The sequence below is a fragment of the Carassius gibelio genome, chromosome B2 (genome assembly GCF_023724105.1).
Source record: "Carassius gibelio isolate Cgi1373 ecotype wild population from Czech Republic chromosome B2, carGib1.2-hapl.c, whole genome shotgun sequence".
NCBI classification, from domain to species: domain Eukaryota; kingdom Metazoa; phylum Chordata; class Actinopteri; order Cypriniformes; family Cyprinidae; genus Carassius; species Carassius gibelio.
In genome coordinates this window covers 8,612,072-8,630,924 of record NC_068397.1, presented here as the reverse complement: position 1 = coordinate 8,630,924, position 18,853 = coordinate 8,612,072, and the positions used below count along the sequence as shown (strand labels likewise).

Genomic DNA, 18,853 nt, shown 5'->3' with positions numbered 1-18,853 from the left:
TATATAAATAAAGGTGAATTGACTTGACTTGATTCTGAAGGCTCCTGGACTGGAGTGGGCTCCTGAGTGGACTTTTAGGCAGGCTGCTGGGAAGCTGGAGTGAACTTAGAAGCGGCCCATACAAACAGAACATCCCTGAGGTGAAAAGTGAAGGCGGCCATCTTGACTAAGGCAGCAGCAGAGAAGTTGGGTGGCTCTGTAGTGGTCTCTGTGGATGAGACAAGAGAGCAGGTTGCTCAGTAATGGCCTTTATGCCAACAGCAGTGAGAGCGAGCGGTTCTATGGGGGCTTCCATGGGTGAAACAAGGAGCGTGGGCTGCTAAATAATGGCTCTCGTGGCAGTAGCAGTGAGAGTGGGTTGTTCTGTGGCAGGCTGTTCTGGAGCGGGTGGTTCAGGGGCCTCTGGGACCATTGGACTTGGGATCACCACAGTCGGGTCCTCCAGGACCATTAGACTTGGGACCACTAGAGCCGGGTCCTCCAGGACCATTGGACTTGGGACCACCAGAGTCGGGTCCTCCAGGACCTCGGACTTGGGACCACCAGAGTCGATCCTCCAGGACCATCAGACTTGTTAACAAGCCTAGCAAGCCCTATGCCAGCAGCTCACAAAGACCTCAGCAGTGGGTCTGACAAACTGGAAGCCAGACTTAAAAGCCCTGCGCCCACCCGGTAAAGAGTTTCTGGACTAGCTGCCCTCCTGTGAAGAGGCTCTGGAATGGTGGCCATCTTGTGATGAGACTCTGAACAGGCAGCCATGTCAGGAAAAAGCTCCTCCTGGTCAGGAACTGACTGTCTCCCACTGTGGTCTAGAAAGTCCACAAATGCTCCAAAAGTGCCGCACCTTCTCTAGGTACTGATGAGCTCATCAAGGCCATAAGAAAACGAGTCCTTGAGAGCAGCATCATTATACTCTAGCCCCTCTGCAGCAGTCCTGAATTCCAAGGTAAATTCCTTCAAGTCAGTCCCCCATTGCCGGAGGGAAATCAAATGCTTACCAACTGCTGATAATTAGAGCATACGTTGGTAGAGGGGGCTACTGGTAGTGGAGCCTGACAGTGGGAGATTGACCATTCTCTGCTGAGTCCCCATTAGGCTGATTTATTCTGTCATGGTACCGGAAGAGAGATGAGGCAAGGACTCAAATGCAGGAGAAGAATGGGTCTTTTTAATAATTCAATTAAACAAAATTGACAAAAACTACCCCAAAGTGGGAAAAACAGGCAGGCAGGCCAGCAACAAGGCACAGCAAAGCAGAGCAGAACAGCAGTTACATACCACCAAACAAAAAGTACTTCTGACATATAATAATGGATCAGTACAGGATAGAAAACAACTGGAGAATAAACAGGGAGATAAACGAGGAGGGTAATGTGGGAGACACAGGTGGAACAAATGAAACAATAATGAGGTGACAAGATGGGAGGGGACAGACAATAAGACAGGAGAAAGCACATGGCACCAAACAAAAACAACAAGAGCAATGTGCTCACAAAAAAAAACAAAAAAAAAACAGGTGTCCTCTGGTGGCCGTCTTGGGCACTCCAGCTGCAGACTGTGACTTTACCAATCCCTTGAGGAGCAGATTCCAGACGCTTAACCAAATGTCAATAATAAATAGTGCCCACACTATAATTTCACACATAAGTCACTTACAAATCAAACTTGACCCCATTGTGAAATTTGTGGGAAAAACTTTTTTCCTCACATGCAACAATAATAAAAGTGACTGCACCTTTAGTTTGGTTCACAAGCTAACAGCTTAGCCTAGTGCCTTAGCAAATGCTAACTAGTAAAGGAAACTAGTTACAAAAGTAAAAGACTCATAAATTATTTGCCACTCTTAGCTTTAGTTTCTCCAAAACGTTCATGTTTTAAATCCGATGATTGATGCAACCAGTAATCTCTTTAAATGTTACATCATCATATTACATAATCATTCCAGTGAGAACATGAAATAATTAGAACTGAGAGTATTATTCTTTACAGTAAATCATCCAATCTCACAGAGAGTCTTATTACCTGTGGATAGTAGTAGTAATGATTCAAGTCTCTGATTCAGACCAAAAAATCAGATACTTACTATTGAGAACATTGCATATTTTATTTGATGCAATACTGTAACTAAGCATTTTAAATTTTCATAAATATATTGATTGGTTTACAAGAATCAAATAGACCATTACATGTAACAATACAATATACATATGTGTATATAGAACATATAACACAACCTTCTTATTTGGCCATAAGAAGTAACACAATGGGCATTTTTATGGCTGTCAAGAATTGCTAAATTAGAAAACAACTGCCCTTGACACAGGTCAGCACTGAAAGTGCCCTTCACTTCATAATTAAGGTCATAAGTTATCAATATGGGGCAGGCACACAACAGAATCCATTTAACAGCCTTTTGTTTGGTAAAGGCCTCTTGGTAATGTGTAAAGAACACACAAGGTCCATCCTGAAAGCACAAAATTCATTTTTTAGACTCTAAAGGTGAAATCACAAAATAAATTCAGCGATTTATTGAAAAAAAAAAACTAAATCCAGTTTAACTAAATGTGCAGATATTTATGGTCTTTCAAAACATGCCAGTTTATGCAAATTAGGCTTATTATAGACCTGCCTTATTTAGAAAACCCAATGCTATTTGTCTGGCATATTAACACCAGCTATGACTGCCCTGTAAAAAATCTGTAAATGTAATTTTATTCAATAGGGGGTTTTTTTGTGCGTCTTATATTCATAATATCATTCGAGTGTACTTTCTGCATTTTAAAGAATGATAAAGTATGCCAGACTTCAGTAGTCTGCTGCATACAACACAACTAAACATTAAAATTGCAGTTTGCACTGTTACCTGATTTTCAAAATTCTTTAAGTGAAAACAGCATTGTGCTAATAGTCGGTACAGACCATTTTTAGTTAAAGCTGCAGTAGGGAACTTTTGACGCTCTAGCGGTTAATAAACAGAACTGCTTGCGTCTTGCGGAAGAACATTGTAGCCGGAACTACTTCTCTCTGTTTATGTCTATGAAGAATCACAAAGGTACTGGGTTACTCTGCCGCGGTATCCCCGAAGCAATCTAAAATAGTCCGAATATAAACACTTATTATAGGTGTAGCCTAGTGATTCAGGACAAGCTAAAAACACGGTTTGGAAAATGGATTCATGGTGTACGCGCTTATTATGTTCATTTTTCTACATTTTGAACACAAACAAAGTTACGGACCGCAGCTCTGATTGGTTGTTTTTTACCGGGAGCGCATGACTTTCTGCAAATGGCAATAGGACCACTGGGAGGAGCCAGAGAAGCTTGATTCTTTTCACAGATTATCTGTCTCATATTCTACTGTCAGGACATAATGACAGGTTTAACAAATATGTAAAAAATATTTTTTTACAAAAGTTCCCTACAGCACCTTTAAGTACCCCCATGAATCTTATATCTAATTTCATATTTTCTTGCCTGTGTATGAAGGAACTTCTTCATTTCTTTAAAATTATTTAAGTCATTCATTTTCTAAAAATCTTGTCTTTTGTGTATCCTAAATTTAGGCTATTTGTACAAGAATTCACCAATTACTTTCAATTTTACTTGGTCTTTTGTAAGGTATGAGATAGCAAGTGTTTTTCAGCCCATTTTCACAATACACGCTCTTAGCAGTAACTGGCAGTAAATTCCCCATTGAGCAGCTCATCACTATGTATTGAGAAATGCATGGCTCTCAGCCACATCCCCAGTGGAACAGAACCAAGCCCTCCAAATCACAAAATCCTCCAACATTTGGGTAAACCTTTTATAGACAGCCAAAAATGACATCCATTTATTTACTTCATATTACTGAAGAATGGTAGTACAATAAATGAATAACACAGGCCTCCCCACATTGCAGCAAGTCTCGACATCCACATTTCATTTGCTTCCTGCAAATGAACGATTGACTATGTGTGAGCAAACAGCACATGAACATGCAGCTCCAGATTTGGTATAAAATAAAAAAATATATATATTTTGGTATAAAAAGTTAATGTACATGCGATTCAAAGCCAAAACAAGAAACAGAAATTATATTTAAGCAACAGAACATTCTGCAGCTGCTTATGAGGAGAGTAGCACTCACTTAAAGCAAATGCCACTCTAGCTTGTGTCATGAAACACTGACGGTCTTAAAGGACCACCCCATTTTCATGGGTCTTTATGACATCATCTAGTGGGAACCCCATAAAGCAGCTGGCTTTCAACAACAACAAGCAACTTCAGCACTTACACACATATGGCTCATGTGTGTCATGTAACACTCACGGATATTCAGAACAGGATGCACCAAGCTCTTGGTTTTACTTAACTTATTCACAGTCACACTCACGCTTGGTGCTCCCTGTTGGTGGGTGTGTGTGCTCAGCCCACCTTGGTTGTCACGGTGAGCAGGGGTTTTCCATCTGAGGATGCCTTACTTGGTAGCTCCTTCAGCACCATAGCAACCGCCCTAGAGTCTTTCTCCTACAACAGTGAAATCAACAGTGAGTTGTGTCAGTTTATTTTCAAATTCCCGCAATGGTGCGGGTTCCTTGAGAAACACTATTAAAATATTACCAATTCAAATTAAATTCTGATCATTTACAGGCTTACAAGAAAAAAAACCTCTTGCTTTTTAAGCCATATTCTTTTGGCTGAAAAAAGTTATATTTACCCAACTGACACAAAGCAATGTGCATAATTAGCATGCTATCATCTATTCTACAGCCCAAAATAAATAATTAGGGATGCACAATATCGGTATGATATTGTTTATTGGCCAGTATTTTTCGGCAAATACATTTTTATTATTTCTTTTTATCAGACAATCGGTTTATTTAAGTGTGAATGGTTTAATAAATTTAAAATTAAATATCAATTTTAAAGGTAAACTTTATGTTAAAAAGTATACATTTTCCATACTGTACATATATATAAAAAGTGATGCCTAAATTCCTGTGTAGCATCTACAATAACTGATTTCAATTATTTAATTAGTATATACTAATTACTATATAATTTAATACTGGCTATTTATCGGCCATAACATGAAAATAGTTATCCACTTATCAGTAATATTAGTGCATCCCTATAAGTTCTATTTAATATGAAGAACAGTTATCACTGCCAAAACTTCGCCACAACATAAAACTACTTATCCTCAGCAAAGACATGCTACAGTACATAAGAGTAGTAAATCATTGCTCTATTCAGGGATACTGACTAGCCACCAAAACATGGGGCTAACTGCTTTTAACAGTCCCTATGCCACTCAGACAGATCTAAGCACTTAAGCCACCACTGAGACACTGAGAACTGGAGTGGAATCAATTCACTGGCAATGTTTAACACTGCAGAATGTCATTTAAACCCCAAGTATTTGCTGAGTCGAACAACTACACAGTTGCTCCCGTATTGCAATCCAAGATAATCTAACTGTGCTGTTTTATAGTGACCAATAAAGTGAACATCTAATGCAACACTCCAGCGTCTGGCAACAAAAAACTCTGGAGACACCTAAGAAACAAAAGATCTTTCAAAAAAGATTATATCAATTAGTTTGTGTTTTAAACTTAACCTTACTGCAAAATAACTATGATTGTTGGATGTTAAGGGTGATTACAAAGTAATCTGTTTTTGCTAGGGGTGCTCATGAGTAGAAGACAGGTTGTGCAAGGTGGTTTCTAAGTGAATGCTTATAGGCCACAGCTGAAAAAGCCCACCTCATGTTATATTCTCAGGTCAGCTAACCCAGCTGTGCATATGTTAAAACTTAGCCTAGGTAACAAGGGGAGTCTACTCTTAGTTACTATGCCACCCGCAGTTGGAATCAGCTTCCAGAAGAGATCAGATGTGCTAAAACATTTGTCACATTTAAATGCAGACTCAAAACTCAAAACTCATCTGTGCATTTATTGAATTAGCACTGTGCAATGTCCGAACGGATTGCACTATATTTTATGTATAATCAGTTTTTATTCTTAACTGTTTTAAATTCAGTTTAAACCTTTTAAATAAATTTTTAATCATTTTCAAAGTTTTTAAATTCCTTGTTTTATTGTTGTGATTTTTCTTTCTTCTCTAATGTAAAGCACTCTGAATAACCACTGTGTATGAAATGTGCTATATAAATAAACTTGCCTTGCCTAGTTATGTCTTAAAGGTAAATTTGTAAGATATTTGCAGTAAAATATGCAAAAACCACTAGGCTAGTGTTATATATTTTGTCCAGCTGATTACAAACAATACCTCTGATGTTTTCAACTACTTGAAAATCATGAGAAAATTCCCATTCTAAACAGTGACACGGGGCAGTGCAGTCGCCTGTCAATGACGTTAGTTACCCTTTGTTACCGCCTTTACTGACATACAAAAAGATTGTTATAGTTTTGGGAGTTCGCCCTCTAGTGGCAGGTCCTACAACCTGTACCTTTAAATGGGCCATAATTTAACATTTTTAGTACACTTTTAAACATCACTCCATGTTAGCCACTATATATTTATACAGACTTTTTTTATTTTATAAATTACCAAGCACAACGGTTTCACCTAAAAATCTTCTTTACAGTTCTACTGAAGAAAACAATGCCATCTACTTCTAAAATTCTTCAAATTTTAATTTTAGGTGAACTAACCCTTTAAGAGAGACAACAGGAATGTTTATATCTTCTTTCTCAGTTTGCTTTTGGCATTAAAGACCAAATTTTGTGAACAACGTGAATGACATGGTCCTTTTTTTGAGTAATATTTGATCAAATATGTAGCTTGTTTTGTAGTTAACTGGACTTCACTTTCATTATTGATTATAAGAGGTCAGGCATTTGTTCAGCAGAACATTATTGTTTTACAGTGAGCTAAGCACTAAAGGAGATAACGCAAACCATATAAGTAAAGAAGGAAAATGTCAGGTATTTATGTACCCTTTGTTGGCTTTTCTCTGTGAGGTTTCTCTTAAGTCTGTCTGTCATCATCCATCTATCTCTTTATTAACATATAGTGTTCCCAAAAATCCACACTGAGCATCATTTCAATCTTGACAACTACTCCATCAAGCTCATAACTGACCTTTAAAACATACTAACACGGTTTTGCAACGGAGCATACTGTTAAACTTAAACACAGGAAAAAAATCAGAAACAATTCATCTTTAATTTTCTAATATTGTCTGAAACCCTAAAACATTTAAAACATAAATTACTTAATTCCTAACAATGAGCAGAGAGTAACAACAAAAGATTATGTAAGGCTTTGGGGTCTTTTGGGGTATTAATGAAACAGGATAAGACATTCTTCAGCTACTGACCCTAGAGGGTCCTAAAAAGATTATAGTGTAAATATGGTTTATGAATTACAATAAAGTTTGGAAGAGTGACATGACCTGTTCCCAGAATTGTTTGGGAATGTTGTGGGCTTATTACAATAGTGAGCTTTATTACAACATTTTTGGAATTTTTGGATTTTTGAAGTCAAAGACAGGTAAGTAAAATAAAATAAAAAAATAATAATAAAGAATAAAATAATCCAGTCGCCCTCTTCCCAGATTACCCTGCTGTACAGTGTGACATATTTAATTAGATGTTTATTTCTTTATTTATACTAAATATAAGTCTATATTTGTGTAGGTTTTGAATTCATGCACTGTATGTGCGCATTTGTGTATGCTTTGAATTTAATGTATAATGTACATTTTGAATGTAATATTTGTATGTCTTTATTTTATTGTGTATTACATGTACACTTGCATAATAATATATAATAATGCATAATTGAGTATATTAACATTCAATAGCACACTGACCAACAATAATTACAATTCTATCTAGAAAACTCTTGGAGGGACTGGCATGGCAATACTTGGTATTAACTAACCCTGAACCTACTCCTAAACCTAACCTTACCCCATGTAGTTTATTTCTTAAAATAAACTAAAATATGTAGGACAGCTTCTGATCAAAACAGATCCTGAACAATCCTTGTTCAGGATACAGGGCTGCTGTCGGATAACAGGTCAGACATCATGAAAAAAACATATTTTGTTATGTCAAGAATGAATTCAGTTATGATAACAAGGAAGTAACTTTTGTTATGCTGAAATCATGAGAACAAATCTTCTGTTCTGATCATGAGAAAACAAGAAAGAAAAATAATAATAATCCATGGCCTCTTAGGGCTTCTGTGTTCAACTGAACTGACATTGAAGCAAATTTTTGTTTACTTATGCCAGGATATATCCTGTGTTAACAGGACAATTTTATGTATAAAAAAAAGTAAAAAAAAAAAAATATATGACTGTAGAAAAGAATGCAGTGTCATGTCATTAAAACTGCCTCGTTTGTGAGGTGATAAATTCAGTTCTCACACATGGTGATGGACTCAGGTTGTGTTGACTGGGTGAAAGATGATCACCCCAAAGAAAGGATCTGCAAGCAGAGGAATTGTAGGAAATGCTAACACAAGCTATAAATGACTGTAATCTCAGCACATCATATCTATAGCACAGACAACTGAAGCATCTCGCTTCTGTTATGTCTAAGACTTTAAATTGTACATAAACAGATTTCATTATTCATTCAGAGTATATTTCTGCATTATATATCTAATTATCCATTTTGCAATATATTCAAAAGAAAAGTGATGGGATATATTCCCTCCGGTCTGATAATTGTTTTACTCTCTCTGTCCCATTTGTGAGAACTGAACTGAGAAAAAGGGCTTTTTATGTACGCAGCTCCATTTGAATGGAGTTTACTCCAAACGAAATTGAAATGACAAACTATGGAACATTTTAAATCGATTATTCGGTCACTCGAAGAAGACTCATTGATTTGTAATTGTTTTTAAGTGTTTTAAATTGTACATTTGTTGTTTAAATTTGAAAAAAAAAATTTTAAAAGTGTGACTGTAACTGCTGTCCATTCTTGGCCAGGACTCTCCTGTGAAAGAGATTTTAATCTCAGAGAGATTTTACTGGTTAAATAAAGGTCAAATAAAATAAATAAATAAAATATGTCTTCTCAAATTAGCTGAAGCCTCAAATGATTGGACAATCTGTTAATAACAGAGCTCAGCTACTCCTCTAATTACATTAAAAGACAACTTTTAAAAGAAAGCTACAAACAGAGTGAGTTAAAGTTCAAATGTAGGGTTTAAAAGCAGCCTAATGTTAGTGTAATCCAGACGTTATAAATTTCTTGTCAAGTAGCATATGGATGTCATGTCATAAAACATTTTAGCATGACTAAATTTATATTCAACTTGATCAAACATTGTAAGTTACTAATTATAGCCCTTACATTTCCTCAGTTATTCAAACAGCAGCTACAGAAAAGCAAAAAACATTTAAATTATAAAAAGAACATCACCACTGACTCCTATCTATTACACTGTATGATGAATAAATCTTGTATACATTACACATACATCTGCACTCTTTTGTTTATGATGAGAGAATATGCAAGTAAGCAGAATTCCGTCACAGCGCACATGAATTGAACAACAAAATTTCTGTGTTTCAGCGATGACAAGTCAGAATGCCTCTGATTGGCCTTTGCATTCATAAAACTCAACAGAATCATTTGTGATTGGTTATAAAAATATTGTAAAAATGGAACAAATAAGCCTTAATATAAATAATTAAATTATAATACTAGCCTGATAATAATAATAATAAATCATCATCATCTTGATATCGTCAAAGGCAACAGCCACAAGTGATATCACTGATTGTAGTCGATACACAATACTGTCATCTATCAACACAACCCTAAAATACATACATATTAGTGCTGTCAAATAAGTCTTTGCAGTCTTTGGTCTTATCTATTATTTGTTCCAGAGCAAATAGTCTTTGGCAGAATCTCATCATGTTTATGTAACTTCAATGCTGTACACTCACCTAAAGGATTATTAGGAACACCATACTAATAATGTGTTTGACCCCCTTTCGCCTTCAGAACTGCCTTAATTCTACGTGGCATTGATTCAACAAGGTGCTGAAAGCATTCTTTAGAAATGTTGGCCCATATTGATAGGATAGCAGCTTGCAGTTGATGGAGATTTGTGGGATGCACATCCAGGGCACAAAGCTCCCGTTCCAACACATCCAAAGATGCTCTATTGGGTTGAGATCTGGTGACTGTGGGGGCCATTTTAGTTCAGCGAATTCATTGTCATGTTCAAGAAACCAATTTGAAATGATTCAAGCTTTGTGCCTAGGGATTAGCCTGACTACGTCAGACTTCCTACTTCCGCTCAATTTCATTTCACTTCTGTACTCAGTCTGATACAGCGTCAGAGCTTTCTGTTTGCCACCGGTCTGGAAACAGCCGGGCCAATCAACGAACAGAGGGCGGGCTGAGAGCCGTGACGTAGATGCTAAGCACCGAGTTTTACATTGTAGGTTAGAGAAATCGAAAACCGAAACGACCGCGGAAATGGGAAACGAGACACGGGATGCAATTCGCTCTGTTATGGAGAACATTCAACTCTTTTTCAAACTGTTCACTCCGGTATTTCGCTCGCATCATCATGTGTTTACAACAGGTTTACAGTGGAAGTTCAATCATAGATTTGAGTTCGATGCATGATGTCTGTGCTTCGATGCGGCTGTACAGGTGCATAACATACATCATAACTAAACGTATCTGATTGGCTTACGGGTAACCAATGATTTTAAACTTCAGACAAGCGCCCCCTAGCGAGAGAGAAAACACTTCTCTATTATGCCATTCCAGACTCTGTCTACTAAGCAAAGTGAAGTAGAAGAGTCTGGTATTACCAGGCTAACTAGGGATATGCTGGTATCAAATTTCCCTGTTGCGATTAATTGCTCATGCTTTGATCATGGTAAACGTTATTATCTAGGTATTGAAATTTAGTTTTTTTTAAAGTGCATAATACAGTATAACAGGTTAAAAAACTGTTTTTCTCATAACAAAAATAACTGAACATTTAAATACAATAAAGCAATACAGAAAAATATATAAAGTTAAAAGTTTTGCACCGATTAAAGTGCAAAAGAACTATAAAGACCCATAGGTATCACGGTTGCACTTTATTTTACAGTATGTGTACTTACATGTACTTATAGTGTACTTACAGTGTATTTATCTAAGAAAGTTCTGGTAATACAAGGTAACTACAATGGGGTAGGGTTAGGTTTAGGGGTAGGTTCAGGGTTAGTACCTAGTTATTACATAGTTATTGTAATTACTACAATAAGTACATAGTATGTACATGGGGAACAGGACTGTAAAATAAAGTGCTACCGGTATCACTTTACAAATATAGCTGCAAGCAGCGATGGCGGGCTCAAGCCATCAGTGCAACGCCACCACTGTGGCATCAGGTAAATTGTGCTCAGCGGGCACATGCATTCACAATAGACTTCTGGCAGTCAGATTTTAAGGTATACGGCAGTTAAAGGGTTAATCCGAATCATCTAGGCTTTGAAATCACATTCACAGAACCATATATATAACTTTAATAACACTTTACAATAATATTTTATTCATAAACATTAACTATGTTAACATGAACAATAATTATTTTAAGATAATTAACAATAATTAGGTTAAGACTTGACCATTGGACAAAAAATGGTGACCTCACTTCCCTCAGACAGACAGAGTGGCCAGAGTGAGATCACGTCAGTTAAGAAGTCTGACAGTTTTTTAATTTTCTGTTGTCCATACAGTGTTGTAAAGTCATGAAACTATGCATATTTCCTCAGAATGATTTGATCTCTGTATGAAAAAAAATGCTTTGAAATGTTTGGAAGCTGCAATTTAAAAATACAAGCCAATTAATGATTCCCTTTTCACTGTCATTTCAAAAAATCACCACGACAAAACCGTTCAAGCTAACCAAAATCCATTCGCAATTTAAGTTCCTCAATGTTTTTGCAACATGTAGACAAAGTTTGGTGTGTAATTCACAAAATAATTTTCCCCAAAATCCATATTTAAATCAAAATAGCGGACTTCCTGTTGGTTGTAGCTTATGACTGTGAATTAGAAAGTTGTCCGTCTTGATAAGAACAATTTATGTACCAAGTTTGCTGTCTGTAGCTAAAACTAAATAAAATGCATTATTAGTATTATTATTATTATTATTAGCTGTACACTTGATAAAAAATAAATAAATATAAACTTATGCAATTGTGAATATATATATATATATATATATATATATATATATATATACACACACACACACACACACATATACATAAATTCAAGTGTACAGTTTTCTTTTATTGCATCTTGAAATAAATATTTCTGAGTTCTGTGTTTATTTATTAATTATTTTTTTTTTTAATTTTAGGAAGATTGCAGCCTTTAATCTCCTCAAAATAAATGTGCATATAAACCTTGAACAATTTAATTATAGCTGTATTTATAAAATGCTTACTAAAATATTAATTTTGGGAGATGTCTATATAAAGCATGAACTGACTATTTGCTAATGCTTAGCTAAGGAGTGCAGCTATTATGAAGTGTTACCAATGCATTTACTAATGATAATAATTGAGACATTATTTTAAAGTGTTACCAAATCCTTAAATAATTTAAAAATGTTTTGTTATGATTTCATTAACCTATAAGCATTTGTGAAATAGTTAAATAGCTTGCATCACAGCTTAGTCTTCATCTCTGAGCTGAACAGGTTTACTGTTACATCCATGAGATTATGTAAATTCAAATAAATGTCATGTCACAGGGTTTCAGGGGTCAGTATCACATGAGTTTGAAATTATAATTTGCAGCACAAGTATTTTTATAATTTTTTTTAATCCCTGAAACTGTCAGAAAAGGGTAAGGCCTGAGAGATTTCTTAAGCTGTAATGAAAACAGCACATTTAGCAACAACAACAAAAAAATAACAATTTAAAATACAGTTTTTTTTCTGGTGATTAAAGAGATGTTTAAGTCTCTCTCTCTCTCTCTCTTTCTCTCTCTCTCTCTCTCTCTCTCTCTCTCTCTCTGTCTGTCTGTCTGTCTGTCTGTCTGCTACTCAGCTCACACCCCTCCCCCACTCACACTCACACACACACACAGACAGTCAGCACACATACATTCCTCACACAGAGTGACAGTGTGAGATCAGATATCTGACAGTTTTTTAATTTTCTTTTAATCATACAATGCTGTAAAGTCATGAAACTATGCATATTTCCTCAGAATCACTGGTTTTCTAAATGAAAAATGTTTTTTAAAGGTTTGGAAGCTGCAATTTAAAAATACAAGACGATTAATGTTTCACTTTTTACTGTTATTTCAAAAAATCACCACGACAAAACCGTTCAAGCTATCCAAAATTCATTCGCAATTTAAGTTCCTCAATGTTTTTTCTTCATGTAGACAAAGTTTGGTGTGTATAGTGTACTTCCCCTGTGAGGAGTATGCATTAATTCACAAAAGAATATTCTCAAAAATCCATATTCAAGTCAAAATAGCCAACTTCCTGTTGGTCGTAGCTTATGACTGTGAATTAGAAAGTTGTCCGTCTTGATAAGAACAATTTATGTACCAAGTTTGGTGTCTGTAGCTAAAACTAATCCCCCCACTTTTGACAAAAGGTGGCGCTATTGAGTGCCTCTTCCACGCCCTTTTAAAAGCTTTTGCCATGGTCTAGCTATCTTTAATACTGATATCTGTTTCGAGTTTCATGTAAATCTGAGCTAGTTATCTGCCTAAAAATCACCAGAACAGAACATTCAAGTTTGACACGTTGCCATGGCAACACTATATTAGATATAAATATCCCCACAACAGATTTTCTTCGGCCGTGTTTTGTCATCATTCTGATGAAGTTTGAAGCAAATCAAGTAAAAATAAGATGCTGAATTCAAAGCGTTTTGAAAATGATTCACTTCCTGCTGCCAGTTGGTGGCGCTATAACTTTGACTCCTAATAGTCACATATATATGATCGGTATCATACAATGAACAAACCCATTAAGTTTGATCAAATTCAGGAAATGTATGTGGATGTTATTAGACATTTCCTGTTTCTCATTTCTCGCCATCATTTCAACGCCTCGCCACGAGCAAACAGTTTGAGATATCAAAAATCTCTTCGCAATTTAGCATCCCCAATGTCTTGAGATCGTGTTCACCGAGTTTGGTGGTGAACGGGTGGAGTTCCTCAGAGGAGTATATCAAATTCCAGAGCATGTGTTTTTCAAAAAACCCTGAATAGCCAACTTCATGTTGGGCGGAGCTTATGACATGCAGTGTGAAAGTTGTTTGGTTTGATGAGTTATATATATGTACCAAGTTTCATATGTATACGTGCAAGTATGCATGATATATGGCCCTCAGTACTACAGGGGGCGCTGTAGAGCCCCTGTGCCACGCCCGTGTATCAGACTCTGCCCGGCCCTAATGGCCGCAGGTTCCAAGGTGTGTGGCAATTTTCAAGAGTTTTTGAGCATGTTAAGGGCCCCAAAAGCCCCCGAAACCTTGAAGAAAAATAATAATAATAATAATAAATATAGCTGCAAGCAGCGATGGCGGGCTCAAGCCACCAATGCCATCGCCACCCCGGTGGCATCAGGTAAACTGTGCCCAGCGGGCACATGCATTCACAATATCCCTCTGGCAGTGAGGTTTTAAAGGGTATGGCGGTTAAAGGGTTAATCCGAATCATCTAGACTTTAAAATCACATTCACAGAACAATATATATATTTAGTAACACTGTACAATAAGATTTCATTTATAAACATTATGTTAACATGAACAATATTTATATAGCATTCATTCATGTCATTTAATATTCCAAACTTAAACATTAAAACATTGTTTTATGGTGATTTTTTTTCCAAGCACATTTTACCAATTCCAAGCCATATCAATCTTAATAACTACCATTATTTTTTATTTAATCATTTATGAGTGCTATACAATAGTCCAGGAAAGCTGGAAGAGAAAAACTCCTTATATTCATGTGCAGAATCATTAGGCATGTTTTCTTTTACAGATGAAATGCGCTAAAAAAGAGTTTTAACTCAAACGTTTTTAACTCAAAGTCGAAAATTATGAAATACCCATGAGAAATATCAAACACAAATGCAATACAGAAATGGATAAGTTAAGATTTGACCATTGTACAAAAATGCTGACTGGGTCATGAGGTCAGAAAAGAAGAAGAAAAAAAAAAACAGGTCAAGAAGAACTGACAAAAATAATTGCAAAATAATTAGGAATTAATGTGAAGATTAATTTTTAGTAAATTCTGCAAGACAGACTTTCAGGAAAGGAGGTGGAATAAAAATGAGCTCCTAAATCTTAACCCCGGATTCAGGAAAATATATTCCTCAAACCATCGGACAAGAGGAGGTGGTGCTGGTCCTTCACGAGTCACTCTAATCTGTTCATAAAGCCTATATATAAAGTCTTAATATGTAGTATTTCACAATACTTCATGGTATTCTAATTAAATCATTTTTTGGAATCTTTGATTTCTCAGAACCTGACACATTGTAATTCTGAGACTCCAGGAAAGTGGCAGTTCTGTAAAATGTTGGCACTGGAGACTAAATGCTCCCTGATAGTTTCACAACTAATTCACTTAACACACACACACACACACACACACACATTACCCACAGTGACAGAGGGACAGAGTGACATCAGATGTATGATAGTTTTTTAATTTTCTATCATCCATATAGTGTTGTATAGTCATGAAACTATGCATATTTCCTCAGAATGACTTGTCTTCTATGTGTAAATTTTTTTTAAGTGTTTAGAAGCTGCACTTAAAAAAATAAAAGACATTTACTGGTTACTTTTTTACTAATATTTTAAAAAATCACCACGACAAAACCATTCAAGCCATTCAAAATTCATCCGCACCTGTACTGTAAGATACATTCTTTAAACTGGTAAAAGAGGATGTGGTGCTGATCCTTCAAGTCACTCAAAACGTATCTGTCCATAAAGCCTATAAAGAATTATTCTTAATATACAGTTCACAATACTTCAGCTTGTTATTCTAATTAAGTGAATGTCATTTTATCAGTAAAATACATAAAATTCATATTATTTTTCTTTGAAAGATTTCTATAAATGATTTAAATCATACTTGTTTCTACAATAATTATTTAAAAGTAATCCTATAGCTCCATCTGGTGGCCATTATTGGTACTAAGAATTGCAAGCTTGATTTATATGTTATGATAGTTTTAAATTTATGCTGGCTCTTGAAAATGATAAAGCTATGAAACTTACTGTGCTTCCTTCAAATGATGACTTCTACGTATATAAAAAATTATGAAGAGTTGGAATTAAAAATTTTAAAGATATAGTAAAATTACTATTGTATTTTTTTTATGTTACTTTAATAAATCGCTATGGCCACACCATTTAAGGTATCCTAAACCCATTCGCAATTTAACATCTTCAGTATATGGCTTCATGTTAAAACAGTTTGGTGTGAACTACTTGTGTCTTCTTGGAGGAGAATGAATTCATTTACAGGCTGAGTTTATCATAAATCCACAATAACATTTATGAGTTCTGTATCAATCAGTGTTGTTGTTTGTTTATTTTTTATTTATTTTTTTCATAGGAAGATAACTGACCCTTTACTCTCCTTTTTAATAAATGTGCTTATAAACCAAGAACAAGCTATTTATAGCTGTATTTATAAACTGCTTACTACTGACTATTAATATTGGGACAAGGCTTTATGAAGCATGAACTGACTATTTACTAATGAGTGCAGTTATTATAAAGTGTTATCAATGCATTTGCTAATCTTAACAAATTAGACATTATTTTACAGTGTTATCAAATCCCTTAAATGATTTGTAAGTGTTTTGTAATGATTTTATTGACCTAAAAGCATTTGTGAAAGTTCTGCTTGCATTAGAGCTTAGTCTTGATCTGTGAGCTGAACAGATTTACTGTTACATCCATGAGATTATGTAAATTCAAATAAATATCATGTCACAGGATGTCAGAGGTCAGTATCAAATTAGTTTGAAATTATTATTTGCAGCACAAATAAGGTTTTTTAGGATTTTTAAAAATCCCTAAAACTGTCAGAAAAGGATAAGGCCTAAGATTTCTATGTGAGTGGCTAAATTTGTTTGTTTTTATAACTATAATGCATAAACTATGAAACTATACAAAATGTATAAAAAAGTACAAGTTATTCTTTTCCAATGTTTTTAATTTATTTAATTTTTTTTTTTTTTTTTTTTTTTTTGGATTTACATTTTAAAAAATTAGCCTACGGCGATCATTCTAAACATCTTGAATAAAACCTGTCAATATTTATTATAGACCACTATAACTGTGTATAATCTAACAAACGAGTTTATTATGAAAATAAAAGCGTGTACACCAGATAACTTGGACGATAAAGAAATTGCTAACAATAGTATAATAGAGCATGTTTTAGGTTTTTAGGCGTTTAGATGCAGAAATGGACAAATCAAATGTAAAATAAAATGTAATTGATTTAATTAAATATAGATTAAGTCTTGTTAGAGCAAAATAATAAATAAATACGTACACACATTAAAAAAGCAGCCAAGATGAATGAGTTTAATTTTTTTATATAGATTAAAATTGAAGACAGAAGCAGCTGGTATATGCGGTCACTTAATATTAAAATCCAGTAGATCCACTTCAGATTTAATTCTCAACAGTTTATGTTCACGTGGCTGTTTTCGTTTATATTAGCCAAGCTATTATGTATTTTGAAATAATCTTGTCCGTGATGTGTTCGTTCTTACGACGAAAGGCAGAATCCTGCAGCTCGAGAGATATATGTTATTCTGCCAGTCGCGCTTTCAAATAGTCTTGCACACTTAAACGGGTCACAAACACCTGCATTTAGCTCGTGTTGTGTTATAATGGATGTATTGTGTGCATTTATGGCAATAATTTATTTTAAAAAGCTCTTAAACAAGAATAAATTCGTTTGTTTTGAGCTCTGAGACACTGTGCGCGCTGATCGGAGGCAGTGATTTCAGATAGGCAGCCGCAAATATTTAATTTTCACACAAACAGTTCAAAAACATCTTAATTTAGCTCTTGGTGTGCTCTAATTGGTGAATTGTGTGATATCGCTGCAATACTTTATTTTTAATAGCTATAAAACAAGAATAAACTCGTTTTTTCTGAGCTCATCATTCCACACGCTCCTGCTCAGAGCGGTGATTCATCTCTCGTGTTTCTCACGTATCACTGACCACACATCCATTATTAATGAGCCCTGACCTGATAATAATCATATATGTTGGTTTAGCTTGTCACTGTGAATTAAATCCAAGTATTTATTTGTATTTTAACCGATTTAAAATCGAAACCAAAAGACAGTCTCCTCCCTTTTTTAGTCCGGTAACTGAACCTGTAGGGGCGCTATTTCTCTCAGACAATGGAAGTCTAAGCACACACACACACACACACACACACCAACAGATGGACAGAGTGAGATGAGATGTCTGACAGTTTTTTAATTTTCTGTTATCCATACAGTGTTGTAAAGTCATGAAACTATGCATATTTACTCAGAATAAATTTTTTTTCTGTATGAAAAAAGGTTTTGAAGTGTTTGGAATTTAAAAATGCAGGAAAATTAATAATTCCATCTTTATTGTCATTTAAAAAAATCACCACGACAAAACCATCCAAGCTATCCAAAACCCATTCACAATTTAAGTTCCTCAATGTTTTTTCAACATGTAGACCAAGTTTGGTGTGTATAGTGTTACTCTCCTCTGAGCAGTATGCATTAATTCACGGCTAAATGTAAAAAATAATCCACATTCAAATCAAAATAGCCGACTTCCTGTTGGTCGTAGCTGATGACTG

General features: G+C 35.2%; 1 protein-coding gene across 4 annotated transcripts in view; it reads right to left on the bottom strand.

The window, feature by feature from the left end:
• The window catches only part of LOC127950737 (PEX5-related protein), a 99,907-nt gene that overhangs the window by 25,217 nt on the left and 55,837 nt on the right, over positions 1–18,853 (bottom strand). For 3 of the 4 annotated variants that reach the window (XM_052547965.1, XM_052547962.1, XM_052547963.1), the window contains one exon: positions 4,416–4,508. The exons of the other annotated variant lie outside the window; for it this stretch is intronic. In XM_052547965.1, the coding sequence (XP_052403925.1) occupies positions 4,416–4,484 (69 nt within the window). In that variant the 5' untranslated portion in view covers positions 4,485–4,508. The remainder of the gene's footprint in view (positions 1–4,415; positions 4,509–18,853) is intronic. 4 annotated transcript variants of the gene reach the window in all.